Genomic DNA, 14885 nt, shown 5'->3' with positions numbered 1-14885 from the left:
TTATCCCTCTACCTAAAGAGTAAGATTCGAATCCCCTCTTCCCTAATTATAAAAAAAAACGCTAGTAGGGAAATCTAGAAATACATTTTTTAAAAAAAATTGATTTAATTCACATTATTGACGAAAATATCAATGCGTAATGCCCAATATCGATGGAGTTCCATAAATAGTTACTAAGGGATTATTATTCATTACTTACAAAATAACACGCTTTACTGATAGAATTTGCTACATAATTATCGACAAATTTGCCAACCATAAGTTTCCATCGGTTCTTATTACCAACAAAAAGTATCAACGAAATATTTGTATCACTGATTAGTCTTCCAATCAACGAATTTGATAATTTCTCAACAAAATCTCTGATTAAATGAATGTTACCGATGAGGGTATTTTTGACCACAAGTCAATAAAATATTTTGTCAAAAAATCCGTCAATGAATCAAAATACTGACAAATTAGAATACTTTACTGACAAAATTTTTCATTGGTGAAGCCTTTAGTTTTAGTAGTGAAAGTCAAAATTGTTGTAGAGCATGTTTGTTCTCAATGAGAATACTTTAGATAGCACTGATGATGCACTTGTAAAATAAGCCTTGGCCAATTCAACTTTACCAACCAATATTAGTAAAATCATTTAGGAAGTCATCAACAATAAAATCACGTAGTAGCTAGCTCATCTCAACCTTCCATAATCAACTACAATCTAATATTTTCTTTGAATACTCAAATTCATAATTATTGTTCTGCATCATAGATTGATCATAGCTCATTCATGTTTAAATGCAATTCCTAGATTGTGGACACAAGAGCAATAAATCATATAGCTTATTCATTGAATTATTTTATTAGTTTCAATCAATTCAAGGTATATTTATCCAATTTCATAATAATGTTGAAGCATTGGTCAGACACATGAGCACAATTCAAGTCACTCCCACCTAAAAGCTTGAAAACGTTCTATGTGTACCCTCATTTAGGTTTCATTTGATTTCTATAAGTCAATTAACTATTTCAAAGAAACATCACATGATCATCACTGATAAGCATTGCACGATTCAAGGTATACATTCATGGACAACAATTGATCCTGTTGAAATTAAGGTTGGCTTATGTCTCATGCAATACAAGCTACTTGATAAAATGCCTCAAAGACCTATTTCTTTTCATACAAATTTTTCATATTCAGTTTGTAATAATCTGCCTATCGGTTTTGACTTATGGCATTATAGGTCGAGACATGTCCCTATAGCAAGAATAAAGCATATCAAAAAATCGTTCCCTAGAATGAGAATTCTGTTAATCAAATTTTCCCTTTAGCTAGACAAAAACTATTATTATTTCTAGTATATGTAAAATCTTCAATTGCTCTTTTAAACTAATTCATATTGATATCTGAGGTCTTTACATTATTAAATCACTAAGGGGACATCAATTTTTACTTACAATTGTTGATGACTTTACAAGATTTACTTGGCTTTTTCTTATGAAGTTTAAGTTAGATGTTACTTCTCTCATTCTCTGTTTCTTTAAAATGGTTAAAACTCAACTTAATACCACAATCAAGCAGCCAAGATTAGACAATGGATCAGATAATGGTTTAGAATTTAAATCTTTTTAAGTTCTACTTTTCAAATGGCACAATTCATAATCAATATTGTGTAGAAAAACCTCAACAAAATGACATTGTTAAAAAAGAAAAACCAACATTTACTTGTTATAACAAGGTCTTTATTGTTTTATTCATCCTTACCTATTAAATTTTGGAGCAATGCTATTTTAGTAGTTACTCATCTCATAAATAAAACTCCTACTGCTATTCTTGGTAAGAAATCTCTTATGACATGTTGTTCTATAAAACTCTTCCATATTCACACCTTCAAGTGTTTCGATTCTTATGTTTTGTTTCAACTTTATCTCTTAATAGGAAAAAATTTTATCCATAGCTATTAAATGTGTGTTTATAAGATATCTAGTGGCAATCTAAGGGCATTGGCTATATGATTTGGTTACTCATAAGTGTTTCATTTCTGAAGATGTAGTTTTTCATGAGAGTATTTTTCCATTTCAAGAAATGCATCGTAATTTTGATTCTTCACATACTATTACTATTGTTCCTAGACTTGATTCTTCTTGTTGTTCATATCCAATTCCAAAATTTCTAGTTTCTCTTTCGAATTCATCACTTTCTCTTGATTCTTTGCATAATGATGTTTCTATTCCTTTAAATCATGATAATTCTCTAAATTCTTCTCCCTATTTAGGCGATTCTACTACTAGTGATTCTTCTATAGTTCATTTTGTTGATAATACACATATTTGTCCAAATGACCATTATACCGTTAAAAAAATTCTATTGATTCTACCTTACTAAATTCATATATTATTCCTCCAAGGCAGAATACTCAACCTAAAAGACCTTTTAAATATTTAAAGACTTATCAGCATCCTGTTTTTTTTACAAATTCTACTTGTTTTAAAACTATCATCGTTCATCACATTCAAAACAACATTTCTTTAATCAAACTTTCTTTTGAAAATTAATCATTCACTACAACATTATCCTATACACTAGAACCAACCTTTTATTGTCAAGTTATCTAGTATCCTTAGTGGCAAGATGCCATGAACGTATGCCTTAAAGGAAAATGGTACTTGTTCAGTTATGCCTCATCCTATTGGTTTTCAATTTACTAGCTATAAGTGGGTTTTCAAGGTTAAACTTCATGCTAATAGTAATGTTTAGAAGCATAAAGCTTGACTTATTGCGAAGGGATTTAACCAATGAGAGGGATTTGTTTATAGTGAAACTTTTAGTTTAGTGGCTAAACTTACTATTGTGAGATTGTTCTTAGTACGAGTTGTTATTCATGGCTATTATCTCTCTCAACTAGACATTAATAATGAACTTCTACATGGTGACCTCTTTGAAAATGTGTTTATGGACTTGCCTTAGAGCTACATGGTTAAAAGGGAGTATTCACCCAATGTTAAGTTAGTTTGCAAGCTTAATAAGTCCTTGTATGGTCTCAAGCAAGCCTTAAGACAATGAAACTCTAAATTCAGATAGTGCTTACTACAGTTTGGTTTTTTTCCAATCTAACACTAGTTATTCTCTCTTGACCAAGAATATTGATATTGGTTTTATTACCTTGTTAATAAATGTTGATGACATAGTAATAACTAGTTCAAGTTCAAATCTTGCAGTGGGGGTGAAGAATTATTTGAAGAAATTATTGAAGCTTAAAGATCTAAGAATACCTAAGTATTTCTTAGGCTTAGAAATTGCAAGTTCAAATAGAGGTATATATTTTTTTTAAAGGAAATATTTTTAGACCTCTTAAATGAAAATGGAATGTTAGATTCCATAGATACTTGATTTTGGTAAATATCTATTTTCTAAATAATTATTTTACAGCATAATATTGTATAGAGAATAATAAGAACAATTATTACAAGTGAAGCACTACTTCGCATAGAATAACCATTTCATACGAAGGGTAATGAAAGCTATTGGTATATGCCCTTGAACCAGTTGGATTGGCCAAGGAATATTTATAATGTCATTTAATTCATATTTAATCACATAACTATATATGATAGAGGTTTTCCTTCATGTTAATGTAATAATAAAAAGTTATTAAGTACCAATTGGATGAAGCCCATAAAATAAAAAGGCCTTGCAAGAGAATTGTAAAGTTGTTACAATTATGATATCACTATACATCAAAGCCTTATTCCTAAAATTGTTCCTAGTCATTGTATTGTCAAGATAAGACATTGACAATGGTCAATGACTCATACATGTTAAGCCTCCTTACTTGGAAAGTAAGCAATTGATTTCATAAATTGAAGTATATGGAATACTTGAGGATAACATGTGCGTGCTTGTTAAAAAACAAGTTCACTAAACATGACCTGCTATAAGAACTCCATTTGATATTTCACTCAAGTGTCTATAGATATGTTCTCATGTAATAGTCGTGCAACTAGTCCTCGGACTTGAGACATTAGGTCATCTTCTATGGAGAATGGCAAAATTTGATTTCACTTTTATGAGTCTAGAAATGACCAGATGCTTAAATAGAGTGTTTTTTAGTATGCCCTTAAACATGCAAAGGTGAACGAGTGGTCAAGAGAGGATTCATCACCCCAAGTGATATGAAGGGATGTATCTCACTTGTTCTCAAGTCTAGATTAGCTTGTACAAAATCTTTGGCCAAAGCATGATAAATTTGAAGAAAGTTAGTTTCCTAAATTCATAAAGTTAGTCATGAATTATGAGAATTAATATAAAACGTCATAAGCAAACACTGAGCTATGCTTTATGACATATTTGGGATACTTGATAAAACGATCGCATTTTACTAAAAGGATTATCACTAAAAAGCTTTGTCAAATTCTTTAATTGACTCTTAAACATTTTGGTGGTCATGATGTGCTGCTAGATACCGCTCATGATCTATAAATATAAATCAATTATCAAATTGATATTTGACTATGATTTATCTTTATTACCAACATGTTAGAAGTCTAATGGGTCACACGTATTAAGTGACATGATTGAGATTAAATAAGGATAATCAATAAAATTGGACTTAATTGAAATAGACCAAAATAAAGTTGAAAAATTAATTAAGTTCACAAGGATTCAATGAAATAAAAATACAAATGTTGTATCTAGGGTTACAACTTAGTTTAGCTATATAAATATATTATGTTGGCCAGCTAAAACTCTAAGCCTTCAGCCACTTCTTAACTATTTCATAAAAAAAGAAAAGAAAATTAGTTTTCTTTGTCTAATAGAAATAAGATTCAGTAAGAATTTTTGATCTTTTTTTTTTAGAAACAAAACTTACTAACACAAGTAAAATCCTACTGTTAGAGGCTAAACATTTGGGTGGCTGAAGATTTGACAAATCATAAAGGTGAAGAAGTAAAGATTTCAACTACAGGATTTCAAACTATCTTATTCTCTTTTCAAGTTACTTGCTCCATCACAAGCGTTTTTGGATTTAATTTGCTCTTAATTACGATATCTAGAGTAAATACATAATACTTGAACTTAAAAGTGCTCATAATTAATATGAAAATTGCATGAAAAAACACAAATATTGATTTTGAGGGTTTCAGCTGATCCTTTGATTTCATAATTAATTTCATGTTTGAGTATAAGATCGAATCCGAGTAAAAGCAACCTATAATCAATGGCAAGGTTCGCGAGTTACTTTCATCTTGAGATGTTCTGAAGAGTTTGACTTAGTAGCTCAAATATGGACGTAATTAAGAAGTCTTCTCTTAACTTTTTTCTTAAGTACAAGTGTTTCTCCATTTTATCATCTTCTTTTATACCTATTTTGTACACCTTTTTTCCCTTAAATTATTTTTGTATAGTTTTCCTGTATACCTCTTCCATTTACCCTTTACCCAAGAATAAATCTCATTACATTATTAATGGTCATAAAATCCATTACTTTAATAGTCAGATAATAGATTCTAACCATTACTCAACATTAAAAGGTCAAAAATGGTCACCCAATATTAAAGTCGTTATTCATTACCTGACTGACTAAGATATAAGAAGGATGGAACCTAGAGAATATACATTGATATTCGAACCATCAAGAAAATAAAAAAGAAAGATTGCCGCTTGGACGCCATGGAGAATATTGTCGTTATTCATTACATGCATTAAAGTCTATTATTGAGTAACCATCATCTCTATCACTATATATAGAGCCTTCACAATTCACTTGAATGACCTTTTTTCAAATCGACCTTATTCTCACTCAAAACTTCTCTCTAATTCTCTTAAATTTTTATATGATATCATCTCTTAAATAAATTTTTAGTGTCATATATTTTATTTTCAGCTCTTATTATAATCTCATATATTTTATTTTTTATTTATTATAATTCAAATTTAATTTAGATATGACATAAGCAAAAAGAAACATATAAAAATTTGACTATCAAACTTCATAAAATAAATTATTCCTATGAAACAGAGCCAACGTTCTCCTAACCAATAACCAAGCATTAGACAAGGCAAGTCCACATTAGTATTAATTACAAAATAATTTTTTTTGTCAGCAATTTTGAGAATTTTAAAATTTATTATTATTATTATTATTCTGAAATTTTTCTAAAGAATTAAATATGGAAATAATTTTTTTTGAAAAAATCAAAAGTAAAAAATAAAAAACCCACAAGGAGATTTTTTTGAAAAAAATATGAAAGTTAAAAAGAAATATTTTTATTTTTAAAAGTTTATTAAAAATTATAGAGAAAAAAATTTTATAATTTTAAAAATTATAAGCATAAGAAAGAATATTTTCTATTTTTTCAAAAATTCTAAATATATTTTATGTTATGAATTTTCTAATCTTTTATAATTTCTTAAAAATAAAAATTATTTTCATTTTTTATTGTTCTAGAATTTTTTTTAAACAATTAAAATTATTTTTGAGTTTCTAAAAAAAATTAGAATTTCTAAAAATAAAAAGTTATTTTTATATTTTTCAAATTTAATTTATAGATTTATTTTAAAATTTTAAAATTATTTCTTTTTTTAATTTTTAAAGTGATAAAAATTAAGTTTTTTGAATTTTATTGATTGATTTGTCTATTTTCTTATATGTATTGTAAATGTTATACTTGATTTTATTTATTTTAACTATATGTAAACTTATAAAAAATTATTATTTTGATCCACTATATAAGACTTCATCTATTTATTTGACCATACTTGAACATGTCAAATCAAGAAAGATAAGCTATGTTGAAAAAAGATTTTAATCAATTTTTTAAATGTAAAGTAAAAATATCAAATCAAATGAGAGAATTTTGTAAAATAAATTACTATACAAGATTGTATTGTATTGATTTTTCAAAATAAACGTTGTAATATATCTGTATTGAACACATTGCAAGGAATGTGAGTGAACAATCCTTATACTGAAGGCTACATAAGCACATGGAAGTTTTATTACTTTGAGAATGTAGCATATGTGGGATTTTTCATTTTGCTTTAAGCCAGTACACGATTTGGAACTTGCAATGATCCCTTTTAAAACACTCATTGCACTCCTAGGAAGTACTGCTTAATTTTCATTGGTAATAGCAAGAAAACAGTATAAGAAAAACAGGTTTTTTATTGAGAAATAAGAAAGGAAAGGAGAAGCCGTAATTGCACAATAACAGTACCATATATTGCTTAAAGTCTAAGGACATGTATTGATTTGCACCAAATGTAGGAGATAAATTAATTCCCTAACCTAGGGTGTGACCTTAGTTACACGTATTCTAAAGCCAAGGGGATAACTAGTCCCATCAAAACAAGTCTCATGTAGCACTCAGACTACTAAAGGGAGAAACACAATAGCAGAAAATTCATTGGAATTTGTTGCACCTTCATACAGGCAGATGCAGGCTCAGTATTCGAGTGAACCAACTGATGATAGTCCAGAGACACGGTCTCGAGTACCAGTGCCACTGCTATTCATCCTTTGACCTGGGGTTGGGCTAAACGGCTCCACCCGTTGCTCCCCCATCTTCTGCACATCCTCTGGTGAAAGTATCTTTATGTACCAAACATTATTCACAAAAGCCCTGCATGGTTCGTTATACAAACAAAAATTAAGCACACTTCATGGGCTTAAATGCCAAAATGACTAGCAATTAAATATCATCAAAATGCGAAATGTCAAAAACAATCAATGAAAGTACTAACATATGATAACTTGGTTAAGAAAGAATAGGAAATTATTGTAACTGCTTAAATCTAAAGCTAACCACATTTCCAAAATGCAAAATTCTCAAGAGTTTGATCTCAATCATGTGGTTCAATCTTGTGATATAGTCACCTCTCTTCATTCATGTCTGTCAGTTTTTTCCCTTTTTCTAAAAGATCAATTTTTTCATTTAATTTATGCTTTTATTTCTTTTTCAGAGGGTCTTGAAGAAGAGAGAAGCCCATTGCTTATTTCCATAGTGTAAAAAATAAATATAATGAAATAGTAGCTTGAGGAGTCACAAAGAGACAATAGTATTTTTCCAATCCAATAAGTTTACACCAAGAATCAGCTTTGAGATTTGGAGTGTAGAGTTTCTACTTGATCAATCTAAAACAAAGCTTTGAAATGCAACTTCACTACAAGCAACAATGAGAATGGAAGATCAATTAGAAGTGTGAAAATATAAAAAGATGTACCAAAAAGAGAGTAATCTAAATCTACGGGAAAACTGATAAAGATGTCATTCAAAAGATTCAAGCAGAATGAAGGGAAGTGCATTGAGAGTCTTGTATAACAGCTAAATTCTACCAAACTCTTACAAGGTAAAAATAAGACCAATATTGTTGTACTGGGCAGCAATGCTTCAAAATATGTCAAAATTGAGCATGAGTCAGATAAGAATGCTATGCTGGATGGGTGGGCATTCGAGGAGGAAATAAATAAAAATGAATGCACAAGGGAAAAGGAGGTCAAACTCATTAAGGACAACATAAAAAACATGTTTTAAGAGGTTTGGACACAGAAGAGAAGACTCTCAAGTACTTACTCCCAAGGGTCGTCTCCAAGGAGAAGTATATCATTCTCCCTGTCGACAAATACAAGCTGCCAGCCTGATCTAAGAGGGTCTTCCAACTTCCCCTCAATTCCAAACATCTGTGCCAGCTCCTCTCGCAGCTCATGGTAGCTGCTGAACCGGGAGATGTCTAATGAGCGTCCTACCGACCCTGATTTATAAACCTACAAAAAACAAAAATAGAATCACCATCACTATAATCTTTAGCAAACTATGATGAAAACAAAATTAACCTTTATAAACAGCAGCACATATACCTTGACAAATGTTCGAGTTGGAGTCGGCGGGTCAACTTGCCCTGTGCTCTGCAACTCTGAAGAGTTTTGCATGCAACCAAACAGAGGATTCTGGAGTGAGGTATCCCCTAATGGGATTGAGGGCACATCAGCTTCACTTGAAGATGTAGCAAAACCAGGCATAGTGGTGGGGAGCAGAAGGCCATATGAATCATTGTTACCACCAAAAAGAGCAGAATTCTGGGCATCAGAGTTACCAATTTCTGGCTCTATTATAGCATCTTTGCCATGAAACACTGGTGGAAGTGATGTTGAGCTAGCAAAGGCATTTACCTGCGAATGAGTACTCTTTGGTGCCCAGGATTGCTGCGGTAACTGCTCAGCTAGCATCGACTGACCAGTTCTGGAGAAGTTCAAAAGATTTGCACTGCTTTCACCACACAATGAACCTAGCATATTCTGGGCAGGTGGAACAGATCCTGAGAACTTTGCTGACTCGATAAAATCTGTTTTCAGAAATGCTGAAGGCATGTTAACCGGCTGCCTCTGCTGGAGCTGATCACTTTGATTCACGTTATGCTGTTGCTGAGCCTGTTCCTCCATTTGATTGCCTACTTGTTCCTGTCCAAGAACTGGGGGCAAGTTCTCAGATAGAATTTGGGATTGTGCCTGCAGCATGTTATGTGGAACTGACTGTGAAACAGCTCGGTGTTGCTGTTGCTGTTGCTGCTGCTGCTGCAGATGCAACAATAAATTATGGCTCCCTGGCTGTTGAACATACTGCAAAGATTGCTGCAACTGCTGTCTCAGGGGATCCCCACTTCCTAGGTTCTGCAACCCAGGAGCCAGCATGGCTTGGTACTGCAGAGTATGATCATTTCCAGGGAAACTAAGATCTAGCCTCTGCTGCATCCACGGAAATGAGCCGAAAGATTGAAAATTAAGAGAATGTAGTCCTTGGTCTCCAGATCCCCCCCTTAGCCACATTAAGCCATTAGCTACATCATCTCGGTTATCTGCATGAAGACAATTATCATGGTAAGATATCCAAGGAATCAGATAAAAAAAACAATAGTGATAAACATATTAACCCATGCGTCATGATCAAACTGTCTACAGTTAAGGTAAGCAGTGAAAACCATATATGCCAAAGTGCAGATACTACTTTTCTTTCATTTTTTCAATCACTTGTGTTTCAAAATAATCCAGCCTAATGAATTGCAATATTGGCTGAGCATCAGAAAAACTCTCTAAATCAATTAGCACATCACTTTTTCTCAAAGGACAAATACTTCCTGATATAAGTTTAATCAAGAATTAAAACCTTTAAAAAGCCTTCCTTCAAATATTGATTTTAGTCTTGCTTTTGAATGCATGTAGGCAACATTTAGTTGACAGTACTACCTTCAAAAGAAGCTTTTTCAAATTTTGTAAAACACATTAAAAAGATTGCTTATTCTTTGTCTAAAAAGTAGCAATCTCAGGCACAGAAGATTCATACATCAATAGCTTGTGTGTGGCTGGGGGTTTGGGTGTTTGTTTTCTTCCTCTATAATCCATGTGAAAATTAGAATGCCCAACAAAAGTAACTAGGCCCAGACCTTGACCAAAGTCACTCAAGTGAAGTTGGTTCCTGTCAGGCTCAGGTTTAGTTCTCTTCCTAATCCATCAGATCTAAAAATTGTCTTATCCTATATTATAAGAATTTGGCATTTGTTTTAGGCTTCATATTCAAGTTAGACCTCTCAAACTATTGCCAATTTGTTTTAGACCTTTTAGGTAGGAAGCTCAACTGGTATCAGATCCCCTAGAAAGTTTTAGTCTTGTTAGATGTTTGTTGTCCTGTTTCGACAAGACATCTCATTTGCTCCAATTGTTAGCATTGAATTTTACAGGTCAGGAGCAGCATTAGGTGGTGTTATTTTACATTGGTTAATTCTAAGAAATGTTGAGGCCCTAAAAGTTCTGCCTCTCCACTTATTGCCAGAAGGATGCTTAACAATAAGGGAAGTTGGGATCTGGTCTGAAGACAACCAAATAAACCCAACTATTAGCAGCACTATTATTAAAGCTTTGAGTGGGTTACTACAATAAATTTCATGCAATATGCCAAGGCACCCATCGCTAAGCATGGCAGAGCACAATCCCAAAGTTTCCTTTCAGATATAACTTTTAAACTTAAAATTCTCTATACACATTAGAGATTCCTACCTCAGCTTCTTATCAAGGCTCTTGTAAAACAAGAATCATTAAGCACTCTAGCCTCAGGCAACCAACAGAGTCTTAACTTCACAACCCCAAAAGAAGACATGTTAACCAATCTCAAATCCTTACAAATAAAATAAAATGTCCAGCCAGATTTCTTTAGAAAGGGGCTTAAGACTGAACTTCAGAAAGAACAATACCATGCAAAGATGAGGAACCAGGATGCCAAGGGCGTTTCAGTCTGAGGGGAAACAAAGATGGATACATTGGAAAAGTAGTTAAAGGCTCAATCTCCCACAATGATACCCTCGGCTGCCTCTCACCTGCTGTTGACTCATCCCAGCCAACCTGCACACAGAAGTGGAAAAAAAAATTGAAGTCCAGTCAATTAAAAGTTTAGGGTAGAGAAAAAATTTCAGCATCATGACACCTTGTGCAAATAAAAACAATTCACAGGGAGATGGAAGACACGTGGAAATTCCATGCAAGCTAATGGGACTACATGGTAACTCTACAGGTCAGTGAACCTGAAGTTTAGCATTTTGCATAGGTATTCTCTTTTGAAATTGACAGAATAGATACATACAAAGAATTGTAAGCCTGGGAAGGCAATTTTGAGCATATAGTTGAAATTGTTAGAAACATTGTACGAACAGATATAACAGATGCAGAGGTAAAAGTAGTTCTGCCTTATGCTATCTGAGCTATAGATGATAGAGAACATACAATATCAACATGCTAACAACAAAAACCTAATGCAACATAATGCATTTGGACCCTAATTTTAAGGCCAATGCAAAAGAAAGTGCACCTCTCAAATTGTTCCTTACGAGATGCACCATACATTAATAATGCACAGCGATGCCTTTAGACCCAATTTTGAGACCACTGCAGAAGAAAGTGCATAGCATTTTATGCATTCAGCCAATATTTCAACACAATTAAGCACGTGTAACTTACATACAATTAAGCTTAGTAAGTGTGTCAAGTGTAGGCAGCTAAAAATAATAAGGATCCTTTTCCTCATTTTTCTCCAATCAACTCAGTCCATTGCACATTGGAATGGGACCCCCTACCAACTTGTTCTTCTCTCTAATTTCTCTCCCCTGTTCCTTCTTTCTATCCCCTAACTTCCATCAATGGCATCAATAGAGTGCCACCTTGACTCATTGTTGATGGAAATATGAATATATTGAAAATTTTTCATTTCTGATGTAGGCGCATCAAAAATTCTATTTTATTTAGTATTTTTGTTAGCTTTGGATTTTATTTTCTTTATTTTATTTAGTTTGGGATTCTTTCGTTATCTTTATTAAGATTATAGTATAATAAGTTTATTTATTAAGAGGAGAATTTGTATTAGGAATAGAATTCTAATCCTTCTATTTGATTAGGATTTATCTTAATTAGTATAAATAGGTGGTCCTCGAGCAAACGATCCCACTATTTTAGTTAGGAAACTATGGTTGGCCAAGGTAGAGGGTGAATTAGAGGCAACCAGCCCCAACAAACTGAGTTGGTTGACATGCAGCAAACGATTGATGACTTGACCCGAGCTGTGCAAGCCTTGCAGCATCAGGAACCAGTGGAAGCCCAAATGGAGAATCCGGAAGGTGACCACAAGCCCCTTGAGATTCAAGATCTAGAGGATGATGATGAATTTGAGATAAGAACCCCTTTCATGAAGAGGGAGCCACAACTCAAGCGATGAGAGCTGGATTGGAGGATTATTACACGCTCTTGATTTAAATGGTAGAGGAATCAAGATCGAAGTAACTTATTTTCATGGGAAGTTTCACGCCGAGGATTATTTAGATTGAGAAGAAAGTTTGGAAAATTACTTTGAATGGAAACCCATGGCTGAAAATTGAAAAGTGTTATTTGTAAAGTTGAAATTGAAGGGTATGGCACTTCAATGGTAGAAGAGAGTTGAAGAGCAACGTGCATGACACGGGAAGCTTAAAGTCAGCACTTGGGAGCACATGAAAAGTAAATTACGAAAGCAATTTTTACCTATTTATTATACTATGAAATTATATGAAAAGTTTCTTTGTTTGACGCAAAATAAAATGACTGTTGAGGAGTACACATCAAAGTTCAATAACCTATCAATTCAGGTTGGGTTAACTGAGAGTAACGAACAAAATACTTCTCATTATCTTGCTGGTTTGAATCATTATATTAGAAATGAGATGGGAGTATTTCATTTGTACAACATTTAGGATGCTTGTCAATATGCTTTAGTAGCAGAAAAATAAGTCTTACGCTATGGTGCTAGAAAGCCCTTATAAGGCAACCAGTGGCAAGAAATTTTGAAGCAAGGCGAGGTTATCAAACATCCCAACAAAAATATCGAGGGCTATCACAACCAATAAAACTAATTGGGGTGCAACCAATGTTGAAAAGAACAATAAAGGCAAGGGTATAATGCCTTATGGTGGACAAAACAGTTGTGGTTCTTTTACAAATAAAGGGGGCAACAATTCCCAGATTCAATGGTTTACTTGTGAGATGAAGAGGCACACTTCTTTTGCTTGCCCACAATGTAGGGTGAACTTAAGATGCTTGTCATTTGTACAACATTTAGGATGCTTGTCAATATGCTTTAGCAGCAGAAAAAATAAGTTTTACGCTATGGTGCTAGAAAGCCCTTATATGGCACCCAGTGGCCAGAAATTTTGAAGCAAGGCGAGGTTATCAAACATCCCAACAAAAATATCGACGGCTACCACAACCAATAAAACTAATTGGGGTGCAACCAATGTTGAAAAGCACAATAAAGGCAAGGGTATAATGCCTTATGCTGGACAAAACAGTTGTGGTTCTTCTACAAATAAAGGGGCCAACAATTCCCAGATTCCATGGTTTACTTGTAGATGAAGAGGCACAATTCTTTTGCTTGCCCACAACGAAGGGTGAACTTAGCGAAATCAAGGGAAGAGTTAGAACCTATTTATGATAAGTATGATGAGGAGATAGAGGAAATTGATGTTTATCCTGCACAAGGTGAGTCATTAGTGGTATGAAGCATGATGACAACAACAATAAATGAGGAAGCAGAAGATTGCAAAAAGCGAAGTATTTTTCGCACACAAGTTGTTTGTGAAGGTAAAGTGTCTGATCTTGTCATTGATGGAGGAAGCATGGAAAATATTAGTTCAACAGAGATAGTAGACAAATTGAAGCTTCCTACAAGCAAACATCCTCATCCTTACAAGATTGGGTGGCTAAAGAAAAGACACGAGGTACCAATAACTACTCAATGTTTGCTGAAATTCACTACAGAAGGTAACTTGGATGATGAGGCTTTATGTGATGTTGTGCCAATGGATGTTGGCGATATTTTTGTAGGTAAGACCTTGATTGTATGATCACAATATGGATCATAAGACGAAGCCAAATACTTATTCCTTCTACAAGGATAACAAGAGGTATTCTTTATATCCTCTTAAAGAAGAGACTAAGAAATCAGCAACTTCAAGCCCTACAAACAGCCAAATCAGCAAAATCACTGGGTATTTATCTGCTGAAAGTTTAAAGCAAAAAGTAGTGAGATGGGAATTATGTATTCTTTGGGAACTAAGCTTTTGAAGAGTGATTAGATGGGTAAATCGAATCAATATCCAATCGAAATTCAGCAGCTATTGAAGGAGTTTAAAGAATTGGTTAATGAGGATTTGCCAAAAAGTCTTACCACCTCTACGGAGCATCCAACATGCAATTGATTTGGTATCGGGAGCATCATTAACAAATCTGCCAACATATAGAATGCCACCTATGCAGCGAGCCAAGGTACAAAGACAGGTTGAGGAGTTGTTGGAGAAAGGTCTAGTGCGTGAAAGTAAAAGTCCTTGT

General features: G+C 33.3%; 1 protein-coding gene across 2 annotated transcripts in view; it reads right to left on the bottom strand.

Moving 5' to 3' along the window:
- Positions 1-7136: 7136 nt before the first annotated feature.
- The window catches only part of ARF8 (auxin response factor 8), a 21863-nt gene continuing 14114 nt past the window's right edge, over positions 7137-14885 (bottom strand). Inside the window, exons 11-15 of one of the 2 annotated variants that reach the window (XM_021442368.2) lie at positions 11231-11378; positions 9159-9841; positions 8847-9065; positions 8563-8753; positions 7137-7611 (exon numbers count right to left, since the gene is read on the bottom strand). In XM_021442368.2, coding sequence (XP_021298043.1) covers positions 7434-7611; positions 8563-8753; positions 8847-9065; positions 9159-9841; positions 11231-11378 — 1419 coding nt within the window. In that variant the 3' untranslated portion in view covers positions 7137-7433. Of the gene's footprint in view, positions 7612-8562; positions 8754-8846; positions 9842-11230; positions 11379-14885 lie in introns of both variants that reach the window. The other variant, XM_021442367.1, reaches the window with a different exon arrangement.

This window comes from Theobroma umbraticum, unplaced genomic scaffold, assembly GCF_002168275.2.
Source record: "Theobroma umbraticum cultivar Fairchild unplaced genomic scaffold, ASM216827v3 scaffold_239.1, whole genome shotgun sequence".
NCBI lineage: Eukaryota > Viridiplantae > Streptophyta > Magnoliopsida > Malvales > Malvaceae > Theobroma > Theobroma umbraticum.
This window is presented reverse-complemented; position numbering and strand designations above follow the sequence as displayed.